This window comes from Oculina patagonica, chromosome 2, assembly GCF_052425735.1.
Source record: "Oculina patagonica isolate OP01 chromosome 2, crgOcupat, whole genome shotgun sequence".
In the NCBI taxonomy this organism is placed as follows: Eukaryota; Metazoa; Cnidaria; class Anthozoa; order Scleractinia; family Oculinidae; genus Oculina; species Oculina patagonica.
This window is the reverse complement of record NC_135759.1, coordinates 18,647,614-18,663,945: the sequence shown is the minus strand read 5'-3', so window position 1 is coordinate 18,663,945 and position 16,332 is coordinate 18,647,614. Positions and strand designations below refer to the sequence as shown.

Genomic DNA, 16,332 nt, shown 5'->3' with positions numbered 1-16,332 from the left:
AAGTGAAAACCGCTCTAACATCCAATAAAATGTTAAACAAGGGCTCACGTGCAAGAGTCCTTAAACATTAAATAATTAGCATCGGCTTGAGAGAAAAAGGACACTTGATTTCTTAACTTACGGAAGTGTGCTTGTTTAAAACGACTTAATAGTTATTTAATATGTTTAACATTGTAAAATTGAAGAAAAGAATGTGCAAGCAAACAAAACCACTGCGTGAAAATCATGAACAACAAACAAATTTAAGACTCCTGAGCGAGCGATTGGTTACGCAGTTTGCTGAACAAGCTACGTTTGCTTGTTAAAATTATAAAATTATAACGTCCGGGAGACGTATTGGGTCGTACTGAAGCTATGGTTTCGTCATTCAGATCTATAGAAATAATTTCTTCGTAAACATTACGTTTCATAGCGAGTATTTGGTAAAACTTTATAAAATAATCTTAACCGAGCCGTGACACAGGCCCTTTAAAGGTACTTTGAAAATTGAGAAAAAATGTAAATAATTTATAGTAACAATACATTTAAGTTAAGATTGTAGGGACCTTTAATACCTCCAGTGATTGAAGGTATAATGTAGAAATTAACTGAATTTTAATTAAAATTACAAACGACAGTAGAATTTCAAAATACAATACAGTTAAGATTGCAGGGACCTGGATTACCTTACCTGATAGAACGTGCATTGTAGAAATTAGAATGATAATTAAAATGATGACAAAGCAGGGTTCTATCTAGGGTATTTGAGGGATAGAAGTTTCCCCCCCCCCAAAAAAAAAAAAAAAAAAATGCCCAGCTTCCCTCCAAAAAATATTGTTATCATTACAGTATGTAAGTAGCTATAAAATACCCCAAAAATACAATTGTAACATTTCTCAAAATTGTGTCTCAAAATGCACCAGATTGCATCTCAGCGCATATTCATTTGCCCCCGGACCCCCCTAGGAAGCTCGTGGTCTTCGGCCACTCGGGACTTCTCCCCCAAACGATAAATCCTAGATAGAACCCTGGAAAGGTAATATTGTAGGGAAATGCATGATTATATTCCATTTATTGAAGTTACATTGTAGGATTAAAAAATGAAAATGCAGCTAAAGTTAAGATTGTAGAGACCTTGATAATATTCCACTTATTAAAGGTACAAAGTAGAATATAGTTTCTGTATCGCCATGGATCTAAAGTTAAAAAAATAGTAAGGTTTGATTTATGTTGGTGGGCGGTCTGGCCGAATAAATTATATGCGTTCTGTTGCTGCGAGGTCTAGAACCGAGAACGCTTGTCCCCAGAGCCACTTGGCCCCCTTAACCGGCGAAGCCTGTGCACTAGAAACAATTGGCTGTGAGGACACATGATTTGATTGGCTAGATTTTAACAAAGAGCGTTTCAAATCAAGCCAATGAAATCAACCGTTTTAAACTCAGGTGTAAGAGAGGGATTTTGAAAGGGTTCATTAGATTGGCTGTTCTCTTTGTTAAAATCCAGCCAATCAATTCATGAGTCATTCTCGTCCCCATAGCCCTTTCGTTTCTCTTAGCCGGCTGAGCCTTGGCACGAGAAAACGAAGGGCTCTGGGGACAGAGAATTTCCAGTCCTAGATTCTAGGACTTCCGGTCTTCATGTATGCAGTCATGACGTTTCAAAAGAATGTATGAGAGAGTCGTTATGTTTTTGACTTCCGTTTAGGAATTCTTTGTTCCAAACAGCCAATCAAAAAAATTCGAATTAATTCAAAAATCCTATGTCCCCAGAGCCCTCTGTTTTCTGGTGCCAAGCCGGCTAAGAGAAACGAAAGGGCTATGGGGACGAGAATGTCATGAGTCCCCAGAGCCACTTGATTCTAGCGCACAACCTTCGCCGGCTAAGAGGGACAAGCGGCTCTGGGGACGAGAAGAAACCACCGGCCGTGACGAACGTTGCCCTTTGTTCCACTTCTGACGTCATTAACTTTGACCAAAAAGGGCATCACTTATATTCTATCTCTGCAGGAGGAAAAAGATCTTTCCAATGATGCCCAGATGAGAGTGATTGGGTCAGTTGAGCTTGAAATACACACAAAAGTGCGTAGACATTTGAGTGAAAAAAATCATAGGAAATTTTGCCTCGACCACCCTCGGCTCCTCAATCAGCAAGAATTTCCTGTTTGGATGATGCTTTCTCGGGAATTCTTGAACTGCAAGCAAGCGCGATGTTGTTTGCCTCCAGTGTCTTGACTGATAGTCACAAGAAGGTTTTTGTAATAAATTTTCATTGATTATTGGGAAAAAACAGATAAAACATAGATGAATACAAAGAATTACATTTTAAATAATATTAATTTAATACATATATAGAAAGAAAAAAAGAAAAAAATACATGTAACGGTTACTGGTAAGGGGGAAGTGAACATAAAGAAAAAGAATTAAACCGTAAAGCTACCTACAGATATTCTTAGTTTGGCATTGAGGCCGTGTTCCTCATTGTTAGATTTCATAACTTAAAATTCAGTTTGATAGAGCAGTTTTTAGTGAGTGTCGTAAAACCAAAACCAAAGTAATTACTCTAGCCAATCACAAAACAAGGACACAGACATTCCAGTAAACCAATCAAAACTCGAAGCAAATTTATGTCGCAGGCACGAATTGGAGCGCGGGAAAACGTGCGCGAGCGAGTCACGATTGGTTTTAGTTTTACTTCTGATTGGCTGAGAAAATGGCGCGAGATCTTTTAAACCAATCACTAAGCGTAGTAATGCAAAACCAAAGCAAACGCAACTTACTAACTTTCGACACTCAAGTGAAAACCGCTCTAAACGTACGCGTAATTAAGCTTACTATTAACTAACTTCAAGGAAGGAAGAATTAGTTTATTAGCAGCATTCATACATATATATAAGTATATTGTTTAGCAATGATTAAAAGATGATTGAGTAATAGAAAATCTTCGTTTCTTTGCCAAAGTCCAAAGAGGCGTGTATCGGTTAGTTCATCTAAGCTAATATTTAATTTATTGCACCAAACAATGAAATCCAGCCACAATCTCTCCGTAACATGACAATAATAAATAGATGTTCGAGGGTCTCGCTCTCTTCTTCACAAAAGGTACATATAATGCGGAGGGTATTAAACCAACTTTGTGGAGAAAGCAGTTTGCTAGTAAGTATCTATTTAGAATTTTACACTGAAACTTGCTAGTCTTAGTTTCCATGGCTATACCTTGAAAAGTAACTTATAAATTGCTTTCCAATCAAGAAGAGAATTTGGAAATTGATCAGCAAATCTTGCGTGTGCCGTAGCTGCCTTTTCAGATTTGCGCCGTACTTTCACGTAAATGGTTGACATTCGATTGACATTCTGTTCTCTAAATCGCAATTTAATGAGATCATTCAAAATAAAATCCTTCTTATGTTTAGATTTAAAAGACATCAGACAATTCCGCCATTGTACAGGTAAAGGGTTGGTAAAGCATCAACAATTCTCGTTAAATAGAAAACTTCTTAAAGGGAGACAGATCGAAACCATTTAGGACCATTTAGGTAATTTTCTTGTTTAACGATGAGTTCTCCTTTGTTATAAGATTCGCTAGTACAATTATACCTTTATTGTTTTATTAAATAAAGCAGAATGATAATCAGATTTTCCATCAACACAGATATACTTATTATTCCTACAACTTTAGCCAACGTGTTCCTGTCCGTTTCTCGATCAGTTACTTCAGTGGCTGCTGAGAATTCTGCAAAAAAATTTTCAAACCTTCTTCATAAAATCTAGGTAACTTCATAGGCAATTTCTTAGTGTCAAAAACGCAATCAAAAATCTATTATCCGCCAACTGGTTATAGCCTGCGTTGCAGACAAACAAAACCCGATAACTCTCTCTTCGCGCGCCTGGGTTCAGCCCCTATGTAGGGCGGGGGTAGGGAGAGTTCAGGGACTGGACTAAGTTAGTTTAGGCGTTTTCATCCCCATCTTTATGTATCTAGGTGGTTTCGTAAGCGTTCATAAAGACGTAATTATAGAAGCGAACAAATTAATGTTTCGATTTATTTGGAAAAGAAAAGGTAAAGTTAAGCGTTCAACCCTTATAAGTGACTCTTCTCTTAGTAAGTAAGTCTTTATTTTTTCGGAAATTCTGGGGGCGGGGGGGGGGAGTCAAAGCCCCCCTAGCCCCCCGGCTCCGCCGTCCCTGCCGAAATTTCTCACAAGAAGGCGCTAGATGCTATTTTGGGAGGACATAAAGGACATAATGTTTTCTTCGCCAGAACCGCATATAATTTATTCGGTTTCAGACTTCGGTTTCAGACTTCCTACCAGAAAAAAACTCAAAATTTTCTATTTTTTTCACCTTAGATTCCCATGGCTATACAAAAACTATATTGCGCCTTGCGGTTTTGCTGCCATTTTAAAATACCGGAAAAACTTTTAAGTGGCCTACTGCCCGCAGACTTTCTTAAAAAACGCTATATCAGATTCAGGAACTATTACCTTAGTTCTATTTCATCAGTTTTTCATTCGGACTAAAACTAATATGCGTTAATATTAGAGTTCCGGACCTTCGTGACTTTCCTCATGCGAGATACGCCCAATGTATTGAATCCACCCACATTCCAAATGTTAATTTGCGAGAAAAACCGCCAAGCCCTCAAAAAGGCACATAGGTCATAAAATCTCTTAGCCTGAATAAACAGTCTCAGCTAAAAAAGAGTTTTCAAACATAGCATCAGCTGGATCCGATATGAATTTTTTAAATGTCTTGACGGCTTCCGAGCCGTAGCGGTTTCTGGCCGTAGTAAATGTAGATTGATTTTTTCCCATGGAGAAATACTGCAAACTTCTTCTCGTAACTCATCGATAATTTTTGCTTTTTATTTTATGGGCGTTGGTTAATCTCGAACTTTTACTAAGGAATTCAGCCTGGGATCTCGGATAAGTGGATTAACGCTAAGCGGCTTTGAAATTCTGGAGCCGAAATGTTTATATTGAAAGAAATATTTTCACGGTTGGTTCTAGTTCGATCCGAGTGAGGCCTGGGTATCAGGATGCCAGATGTTTGTTGACGTCACGGCACGAGGCTTTTCACTTTCAAAACACATCATGGCGACAGCTGTGATATTGATGAACCCAGGAAAGTATTCGCCAATTTTTCACTGTGAACGTCATACACGAATCTCAGACGAGCACGAAAATCAGCTTCATGACACCTAAAGCACTCGTCAAAAGAGGATTGGCGGGAGCTTTCCGTGTTGAAGGCTCGAGAGCTCGAGGAAATCATCAACCAAGTTTGGTACAGCTTCAGGGATCTTTCAGAAAAGGTGTTGTTAGGAGGAAACGGTATTTGTCGAATTGTGAACGCTTAAGACATTCACTTCGTTGTGTGAGAACTATCACGACATTATTAGATTATTTTCATCATGCCAAAGAAAGAAGAAAGCTTAAAATGGGCGTGCAAGTACTGCACATACTTTAATTGGCCATGTTCTATAAAATGTACTTTGTGCTATGCTCCAAGACCGCCGCAGGTCATCACGCAAGAAGCTATTAGACCCACAAGTGTAACAGAAGATACTTATGAGGCAGCTACTAGCGATAGAATTATCTCTACAGACCCTATTATTTGCTCATCAAGCGACAGGAAAACACTATCTCCGCGGCTTGCTGAACAGACTGAGGAAAATTCCAAATGGACTTGTTCATGTTGTACGTACGAAAATTGGCCTCGCTCACAACACTGCGCGATGTGCCGGGCGTCGAAACACAAATCAACTAAGAATGGAAGACACACGGACCCAGGCAATGTAAACAAAGATGCTTCTGGTCGAAGCGTTTCTCCAAAATTAGCCGGTTCTGTCGGTAACTACGGAAGGCTAGACTCCAAAACAATCAACAATGACAAGAATCGAGCGCTTTCGAAAAATCACAAATGGATTTGTCCACAATGTACTTATGAAAATTGGCCAAAAACTGCCAAATGTGTGCTTTGTAAATGCTTGAAACCAGCCAAAACGAAACAAGAAGAAATGGCGAAGAACATAGGTCTAGACAATAACGCAAAAAGACCATCCACATCAAAGAGGAGGTCCCCCCTTCATCAGTCAGTGAAGCCACTTTAGAAATCCAACCAAGCAGTCAGACTGGGGAAAAAATAATTTATGACATCCCAGCCTCAGATGATGTCAATGATAACGAGGAAGTGTTGCAGATTCGCAATCGCCTAAAAGATTCAGACTGGTTGTGGTTAAGTGCTTGTATAGGTGTTGTCGAGGGCGATACTACTTCTGTAGAGAGCTATTTAAACTCAGTCAGTGATCTTTCCAGACAGTTGACGAGAGAAGACTGTTTGGTGTTGAACCGACCAGGAGTGTTCGAAGTCGGTCACACACTAGTTCACTTGGCATTTAAATTTAAAAGAGATGAACTCATGACTATACTGCTTACGCCTGAAGTGACAAGCCATCATTTAAGACGTGTTCCGTGCATTGCATGCCCAGAACTAGCAGCAGACATTAGAAAACAAATGGGCCACACCATGAGGCAACGTAAGGGGGACTGGCGTTGTTACTTTTTCACTGATCAGGTCACTTTTGTTTTACCTGCAGGTGAGGATTATTTTGTTATAATTTGTTGACGAACCTTATTGCTACGAAGCCTCAGCGTAGCAGCACACTATTTGTGACTGTCCGTGTGGGGCCTGGGCGCTTTATATATGGGACACACTCGATTTTCGACTTTTTCACTGGCGATGATTTTGAGTACATGCAGTAAATATGATCAGTGGCTTGTAAAATGTGGAAGCTGCGTTTGTTGTTTGCGATGTCCTTTTCGCTAAAGAGCAAAAAGTTAAATTTTAAAGCGCTGCCGCTTGCACTTCTGTTCAGTACTTTGCAAATGCTTCCCAAGAAACCTCTCTTGAGCAAGATGGTCAAGTACAGTGCCGGAGAAACGTCTTTTAATCCCTTATGCGCCAGCTCTGATGAATAACGAAATTACGAGGCCTTCTTATAATTTGCTTTCATAAATTCAGTGCAATTGGATATCCAAAAACCTGCCCTGGCATTTTCAGAACTAAATTAATGCAATTGGATATCCAAAAACCTGCCCTGGCATTTTCAGAGCTAAATATTATTAACAAATAGGAAACAAAAACTTGGGCAACACTGTGCTTTAAAAAACCTTTCGAATAAACTGAAGAAGATGTTTCTTTCAAGAGTAACTTGTAAAAACTATTCAATATTAATTATACTTGTGGGGGTTTTAGTTCCCATAAAATATTCTTGTTCATAAAATAAATAAAATGGGCTCACTACATTCTGTAAGATTAATAAGGTGTTTAGAATGTCATTACATAAATAATTTATAAAGATAGGCAATGATTCAAGGTAGAATTTCTGGCATTTGGATATTTAAAAATATTAGCAATAGAGAATGACTATCAGCTATCACCCTCTATTATCATCAGGATGATTACCACATATTAGAAATTATTGTGCCACTGAAGTAAATAATTTTTCAAGAGACTTAAAATTTTAGTACTAACAATCATTTTAACATTGTGATTGTTACATTGGTATAATATTCCAAACAGCTGCCAAATGAAAAAGAATCAACATAATTTTTATTAATAACTATTGAAAAATGCACTGTGTAATTTACTAATCATTGTAGAAAAGGTTAGAATCCCACAATATGAACTAAATGTAATACAATAATTATTACTGACTGTTTTTAGATGTTCAAGACTTTCCAGCAAGAGTACAGAGACAAGTATTTGATGACATTCTTGACAGGGAAGTTCAAAGAGGTAATAACTAAGAAATTATCTGCTCATCACACGTTTTATCGCAACTTTTTTTTTTTCACTGGAGATGGACATTTTACATCTCTTAAATTGGGTTGACCTTGATATAAAAACTTGTGAAATTTTTCTTTGTTTTGGAGCTATTGTTTCCCTGCTCTATATTGTTTCAAAGTTCTTTGTTGTCTTGGTCATTCTTTGTCTTACATCACAGAGTTTCACAACTTTTTACACTGAGAATGAGCCCTTATATCTTTCTTACATGCACTTGGCTGATTTATGATTTTTGAAATAACCCCTCTCTAATAAGTGCCCCTCTGTACTCCCCCAGGGACTATATAGAGCTTTTATGATAACCAGGGATGTAGCTAAGAAAACACTAAGCCGGGCTCATCAGCAAGCCCAGTTGGCTTTTCCGGCTTTGGTAGCTCTAAAAGTTTACCTAAGTCTTTGTTTTCATGTGAAATTTCAGCCGGATTTAAGTTCTATTTCAGCTGGTTAAATTAGCCGGCAGCCAGCCCTTAGCGACATCCCTGGATAACTCTAGGTGAGCAACTAACTTCTCCATTCAATATCATGCGAAAATAAAGAACATAATCATCAAGTCCTGAATTCTTTCCTTCCCTGTTTCAGTTCTAGAAATAGAGTCTCCTGTTATCAACTGGAGTGAAGAGATCACAGAACAGTTAGCAAGTAGGATCTATCCCCTGTGGAATCGTTCTGCTGGTGACTGTCTTCTAGACTCTGTTCTTCAGGCTTCATATGGTGTGTTTGACAGGGATAACACCCTAAGAAGAGCTCTGTATGACAGTTTAACTGAAGGAGGGTCCAGGTAGGACACAGTTACAAGACGTAGTTTTGAAAATTTTCAAAAGAAAATGTCTTTTTAATATTCAGTGTGTTCCCGTAGCTACTAAATCGTACAGTCACTGGTCATTTATCACATCTTTAAAATTGCCAGACTACATTTATTTTTTATTCCAACAAGACGCAAAGATGTGTGAACTCGGGCTGTTTTTATGACAATTTGACACTTTTTATGTCATTTTACTGCTCCTTTATCATGAGAAAGTATGAATTATTATGGAAGTGACGTGTCTGTGGAAGGATTCTGTGAGAGATGTTAGTTCATGATGTCACGGATGCGTTACTAAATATTTGTTTCAATATTTCTCAACTTATTTACAAACATTCCTAATTGGTAAATTATGTGCATTTGTGACTTAGCCATTACATTATTAATTCTTCATTGAACTGCGATTTGAAGTAGAACGTAAAAAATAACAAAGCTGTAATTTCAACTTGGGCATTTCCTTATTATTATAAGCCTGAGTAACAAGTTCATGCTAACAGAAGGAATAGAGACTACCATTGTAAACAAAACATTGGCCTATTGATTCGGGCCAAAATTAGTCTCCCTTCAAAGGCTTTTGTTTAATTTCTATGATATTAATGCTGCCAATTGAGCTTGTGTTTTGTTTCGACAGGTTTTTTAATAGGTACAAGGAGTGGGAGTCAATGCAGGCTGAAACATTGCAATATACATTGGATGAAGACCAGTGGGAACAAGACTGGGCTTCCATTCTTAGTCTTGCTGGTCAGCCTGGTACATCCTTGGAACAGACACACGTATTTGCTTTGGCGCATATTCTCCGCAGACCTGTTATCATATACGGTGTGAAATATGTCAAGAGCTTTAGAGGAGAGGTGCTTGGGCTTGCTAGGTTTCAAGGTACTTCTGATTTGAAAAAGTTAAACTTTTCTCTTTTTGTTGCTATTATGCTCCTCTCCACTAATGGATGCAGTTAAAAATCTCAACTTTGGCCGTTTTTAGTGCAGAATGCACTATTGTGATGGTTTGGTGGGGCTGTCGTCCGCTAAACCCCTAAAGCGCTACAGTGTAAACTTTTAATCACCAATTAATTAATTAATATCAATTAATTAATTATTCATTGTGGAGGGGGTGAGGGGAGGTGGGGAGCACCTGACCGTACCCCTAGGTAAAACCTGGAGCACATCTACGTTACTTTCATATGAAGATCTCAAACGTATTTATTTGTTTCAGAAAACCCTTTGCTCTCCTTGTGGTACAACTCAACGTAATTTACACCAAACGCATGCGCAGATTAATCTACGTTGTTTTCTGGAACTTTCATAAACATCGCTTGTAGTGTGTGTTTGCGGTAGGCTTCCTGCAGACTTCTTGGCGCCAAGTAAAAACTGCAAATTGATTAAATTAGATTTTGAGACTTTCACAGCGCTTTTGTAATTAGGTATGCAAACACTTGCACCGGGATTTTCGGCCTGAACACCTGATAACCAGGAAACAAATATCCTAGCCGTACTGCGTTTTAAAAAGCCTGTCGAAAAATATGTTTTTTGATTAGATTTGTTTCTTTAGTTTTTGAGAATCGTCTTTCGTGCAGTCTAAACCGTAACTTAATTAAATTAAAAAAATGTCATCGATGCCGCCGTAAAACAAACAAAAAACAAAAGTTTCATGTTATCGCATTTTCAAGGAAGACAAAAGTATTTTGTTACAAACGAACAAAAATGTCGTGTTACGTTTGCAAAGATTAGCGTAAGGAACACCTGAAAAAAAAAGGTCAGCTTCGAGCCAAAGTGGCACATACTGCCGGAGCTTATCCCGGTTTCCTTAGCATTAAGCAGCTAGGAGTATTTCTACTCCCCCCTGGATGGGATGCTAGTCCATCGCCGGGAACCCCCCAGCATTATTTCGCCGGTACCCATTTATACACCTGGGTGGAGAGAGGCACTATGAGAGTAAAGTGTCTTGCCCAAGAACACAACACAGTGACCCCGGCCAGGGCTCGAACCCGGAACGCTCGCTCCGGAGTCCGGCGCGCTAACCATTAGACCATCGCGCCTCCCTAAGGAACACCTGGGAAAGAATACAAGTAGCCTGTGAACAGTTTCTCCGAAAGTAAAATAAAGCAAATAAACACGAACATATATAAAACATCATACTTTCAATTATTCCATATTGCATTCTGCACTTACCAAATCATCGAGATTTTTATTCATGAGATGTGCCAACCTGTTTGGACGAGCTTCTACAAACAATTTGTTATTTGTCTTGTTTAGTTAACCCGTCTAGACAAGCTCCTTTTCGAAATGATCTTGAAAAATGAATTATGAAAGATTGCTTGTCTAGACAGGGTACATGTCTTGTGCCTGTCTTTATACTAGAAACACATAACCAGACAAACTACAAAACTGATGTTTGCCAAAGCTTGTCTGGGTGGGTAATATGTTTCTAATATAAAATAGCCATTCTTTATTTGTACATTAAAACCAACAATTTTGTCACCTAGTGGGAAGAAAGTAACAATGCTGCTAGATTGCTTCATTTGTGTGTTTAATGAGCCACTGATAAAGTGTGACTTGCAATGGATGAAGCCAACAATTAGTGCATTTTGGCTTGGATTTATTGAATCAGCTACATGTACTGTCACTGGCTTATCCTTTGAATAGGAGTATAGTTTTCATTTACATGTAAGCACTTGAGCATTAGTGGGAGGAGCATGGCATGATGGACCTAATACTGGCTATACATTTACTTAGCAGTAAGGCCAAGTAAAAAAATACAGATGTTTCTCATCCCCACCTGCTTCATTTTTGGGGGCCGCCTCTTTTTTCTAATTATTTTTTATTGGAAAAGTTGGAATGAACAAAAACCTAAAGGCATTAATTTTACTTTGTACCTAGTTAAAAGTTCTGTAAAACATGGCTTTTGTCTGTGTTAAAATACAAACTCAGGCTAGGTTCGTACTGGATAGGTCATGACATTTGAACAACACAGGTAAGAAATGAAACAAAATAACAAAAATAGCAAAAAAGTGCCCGCCCCTCCCTCTCTTTTTCTTAGAAAATCCGGACAAGAAAAAAACAGAACTTTGGATTTTCTTACTTGGCCTAATGTTAAAAGAGCTACGTCACGGACAACTTAACTTGAAAAACTTGGCAAATGTTTTCAAGTTTGTTGCTCACAATCCATCTTTATCTTCGTCAGTCGAAACCACCCTTGTATATTTTCGGGGTTTTATTACCGTAAAGATCCATGTATAAGCCGCACCTTTTTCCTCTAAATTCAGTCCAAAATCGGGGGTGCGGCTTATCTACGGAAACATCTCTGGTTGGAGTTCTCAAAGGTTAATTAATATTCATAAAAAACTTCTCAAGACGTCACTGAATAAACGTTTAACAACCTGAAATCTTTGTTGTTGTTCATGGCCTTTTACTTTTATTCTGCAAAAGCTGTTTGCAATGAAGCGTGCCGGTCACTTTGAAGCATGTCTTTTTGCCGCGTGCGAGAAAGCACCAAGATAAACGCAAGTACTCACAAGGCAAATGGCCCACCACTTCGCTTTTTTATTGACTTTTACAGCAAATGCATCTGCTGGATTATCAAACTCTTATTCTGCATGAAGTTTTTATCCTGTTGCGGGTTGCAGTTTCCAAGAAACTTGAAAACGTGGTTTCTTCCGAAGAAAGTGACGCCATGTTTGTTTTTAATGCTCAGACTCCTCTCTAGATTTCAAAGCTTGGCTACTTTAGCATTCACGATTCGCGTACGATTCGTACGAACATGGTACGAATTACAAGTGTTTCAGGAGTGTTTAGAATCGATAAACTCGAAAAAATGATATCAAGAGAGCATCCAAGTTTAAGACAAGGTATGACAAGTGAAATTTCGCTTTCGTAAGATTTAATTTATATTAAACATTGCAACAACCGCAATGTCAGTGTTTTGAACCGTGCTTGTTTGCCCTTGTTTGTTACCAATAGAACTTCACTTTAACTTCAAACTTTATTGTCTGTATATTTTTTTCCAAAATTTGAGCTTCCAAATCGGGGGTGCGGCTTATACACAGAACTTTACGGTAATCCGTTGGTGTTTTTTACCTTAGAAAACTATTATTTTGATATTTCCTTCAATTTGAAGATAACCAGAAAAATGACTTGAAATACAGTGACATACCTCCTTTAATGATATTTGGTGCATGTTGTATTTCTTGCAAATGGTACTTTGAATTCTTACCCCTTATCCTGTGTGTTTTTAGGTGTTTATCTTCCTGTTTTATGGGAACAAAGTTTCTGCTGGAAAAATCCATTAGTTCTGGGGTACACAAGAGGACATTTCTCTGCCTTGGTTGCTATGGAAACTGACAATTCCAATGAGCTTGGCGCAGGAGCTAATGTAGATAGTATAGACAGTGTTCACGTGACTTACCTGCCACTAGTTGACTGTGAAGGAAAACTGCTACCTGTTCACTTTTTGTCTGCAGAAGAGGTGAGGAATTGATGAAACTTATTAGATAGCATCTTGTAAAGAGTTTGTTAAAAAATTTGTATGGATAATTAATTTTTTTTGATGCTGACTTACAAAGTGACTTGCATGTACAGGGGTTTTGTGTTCTGGAGGTAATAGGTGATATTTGCTACCCATGTAAATCCTCACCATAATTATTATTGTTTTTCCCTTTGGAATGTGAATGTTTTGTTCACCGTAGGTGTTATCTTTGGCTAAAACTAAATAAAGTAATGACTTTAATGCCTAAAACAAAATCAAAATCAAATTTGGTGTATTTAAGTATATTATGATAAAGAGAAACTGATTGGATCAAATATTTGACAAAATGCAGCTTTTGAAATATTTAAATGTAAGGACCTAGGTACAGCAATTGCAATAACCTTCTTTTGATATATTAAACTTCAGCTTGGTAGCGAGGCCTAGAGAACACAAACAAAAGAAATGAATAAACATGCTTGTAGAATTTCTTTTGTTTGTGTTCTCTAGGCCTCACCACCAAGCTTATTTTTAATATATCCAAAGAAGCCTATTGACCATGTTTTAGCTGTTTTATTGACTTAAACCTTTGTGCTTTTCACTTTTCAGAGGGGTAGTGAGGAGCGTTTGTTGCGTGAGTGGCTGGATTGTTGTGTGACGGAGGGTGGAGTCCTTGTGGCACAGCAGAAAGTGACACCAAGACCTGCACTACTCAATCAACTGATCGACGACTGGTTAGACCGCTACAGGAGGCTCAGCAAAACCAAATGATGTCCATGTTAGATAATCAGATACGACAAGTGCGTCAGCTATGCGTTATATTGTACACATTTAGGGTTAAATTGCTTGCAAATGCTAAGTTTGTACTGCATGGTGACGTAAACCAATACTTTGGTCATAAGCTCTGCTGTAAGCTCCTTATCTTGTATAAAGGCTTTCCAAGGGATGTGGCAAGTAAACTTGGGTGTTGAGGGGATTGAAAGAAAACTCCAGAGCCTTTTGCACAGATTTCAATTTGTGTGGAATAAGATGGCTACCCAGAAGTAATGAAGATCAGAACATAGGCCAGTGACCTCAAATGTTGACTTTGTTTCCTTCTGAAATAGTCAGTCAAGTTAACAAAGTGAACATTTTGCTACTAGCCTGCCTCTAGCCTGCTATGCAGTTTTCTTCATCAATCACCTCTTTAGGAGAGCCTGTCCACAGTTACATGTTCTTCTAAACTTCAGTCACCACTGAATGTAGCAGGAGATCGCGAACAGTGCAATAGCAGTTGAGATGGATTTTGTGTGAAAGTTGATGATTTTGTTACAGTTTTAGAGAATAGGCGTGTGTCCTATACAAGACTGTAAACAATTATTAATAAGAGGCCAACAGGCATGTGCATTTGGAATGTTACAGTTACAACACAGAACTCCGTCTCTACTGGTTGTTTGAATTTACTGTTTGAGTTTTCTAAATCTGGGGTAAAATAAACTTGAGAATAACCAAGTGAGTTTCAGGTCGTACTTCTTTTTTTGTTGACATGCTTAAGATCGCCCTGCTTTTGCAGTCATGTTATAAATACATTTGTTACAGAGTATTAATTTTCTTTGATTAGTCACAGAATTTTTGACATGATTATGGTTTAATAATCAAATCACTATAAATAGTTTATTTTATGAAATCCCAATAACATTATGATTACAACTGCATTGTTGAAATATAATATTTTAAAGAATAGACCATATTTATAAATAACTGTCACAAAGTTACGAAAAAATTATAGAAGAAATTGTAAGACTCAATTTAAAACTTGATTTTAATTGTTGATTAGTTAATAGGCCAATTCCAATATATTAATATTCTAACTTGGCTCTGAGGTCTGGGGGAGTAAAACAAAAGAAATGATTTATTTTATTTTAGTCCCCCAAGCCTCGAAGTCAAGTTAGAATTTTAATATATTGGAAATGGCCTATTCTGTTTGACCTATTAACCCTTCCCCTCCCCTCCCCTCAGTGTCCTAACTTTTTTTGCTCCTTTTTTCAAGCCTGTGTATGCCTTCTGCAATTTTGAAAAGAAAACATCTGTTTTTGTGATATTATGATTGAGTCCCCATTATAAGTAATTTTTTAAGTGTTTAAGGTCAAAGGTTGTCATTTGCAAATATGGTCTATTCATCAAGGTTTATGCTAATTGTGCTTTAAATGAATTTTTGGAATTTTACCAATTTAATACGCTAGGAATTTAAACAAGGGAGTGTATAAAAAAGTATTTTCAGCTAGGTTGTATTATCAATTGCTCATTGTATATAGTTAGTTTGTGATGAGGTTAACACACTGTTTGCAATGTCTTGTCTTTTAGTCTTTGTTTTATCTCTTGAATTACTAAGAGTGATCATTGTTTTGCTTCTCCTTACCCTGCCAATACATTGCTCAATCAATAGGCAGTGAGAATAAGAAACAGATCAACTAGGGGAATCGGGGTTGATGTACCACTAAATTTTCACAACTAACATTAAAAGAGATGTATGGGGATCAGTAAGGAGAATAGGCTTGGAGCTGGACAGCTTGGCTATGTTGATGTATTATTGTACTACTGCTGGATTGTTATGCTTGTTGTTCTTTTGTAATTTTACTGCTTTGTGAATTTCCAAACACAATAAACTGTTGTTATTAACAAATTGTACTCTTCGTGTTGACAGTAGTCCATCAGGGCTGCCACAGGTCAGGGAAAAAATTCTTCAATGTCAGGGAAAAGTCAGGGAATTTTATTTTGAGTCAAGGAAAACTGGCACATTGAAGACAAGTCAGGGAAAATTGAAATTATATCACTGCTGATGTAATACCAATGAAGGCTGGAAGAAATATTTCAGGTCAATGTGATCTCAGCGATGGTTTTTCTTTTGGAAATGGAGGCTGGAGGCTCCAACCATATCTAACATTTTGCATTTTTGGTCAGGGAAATTTGATTTTTATCAAGGAAAAGTCAGGGAATTTTGAAAACTGATATCTGTGGCAACCATGTCCATGATGGTAATTGATGTTAAAATTGGCATCCAGAGGTGGGGAGGTGCATTCCTTTTAGTGGGCTATATGGGAAGACGCCACCGGAAAGGGGAACCTTTCTTGAGTGGAGCTATGTAAGAGGGCAGGGGGATGTCATTTAGGTATTTAAAAGGGCCATGCAATGTATCTCCAACAGAAACACCTCTGGTTACACAAGTGAAAAGTTTAGAAAAGGGATGCAGTATATCTAGGAAAGAGGTATCAATGG

The 16,332-nt window shown here is 37.8% G+C and overlaps 2 protein-coding genes across 4 annotated transcripts in view; both read left to right on the top strand.

Moving 5' to 3' along the window:
• Positions 1–607, top strand: part of LOC144643290 (uncharacterized) — a 54,541-nt gene extending 53,934 nt beyond the window's left edge. For 2 of the 3 annotated variants that reach the window (XM_078502489.1, XM_078502491.1), the window contains one exon: positions 1–606. This exon is cut by the window's left edge and continues 402 nt beyond it. The gene's annotated coding sequence lies outside the window, so the exon portion shown is untranslated. The other variant, XM_078502490.1, reaches the window with a different exon arrangement.
• A 4,435-nt stretch (positions 608–5,042) lies between these two features.
• LOC144643306 (ubiquitin thioesterase Zranb1-like) lies at positions 5,043–15,739 on the top strand. Its single transcript, XM_078502509.1, is given in 7 exon segments — positions 5,043–6,055; positions 6,058–6,570; positions 7,701–7,772; positions 8,400–8,598; positions 9,254–9,498; positions 12,851–13,080; positions 13,687–15,739. Coding segments are annotated over 7 exon segments (2,091 nt in total). The 5' UTR covers positions 5,043–5,385; the 3' UTR covers positions 13,849–15,739.
• Positions 15,740–16,332: the final 593 nt, after the last annotated feature.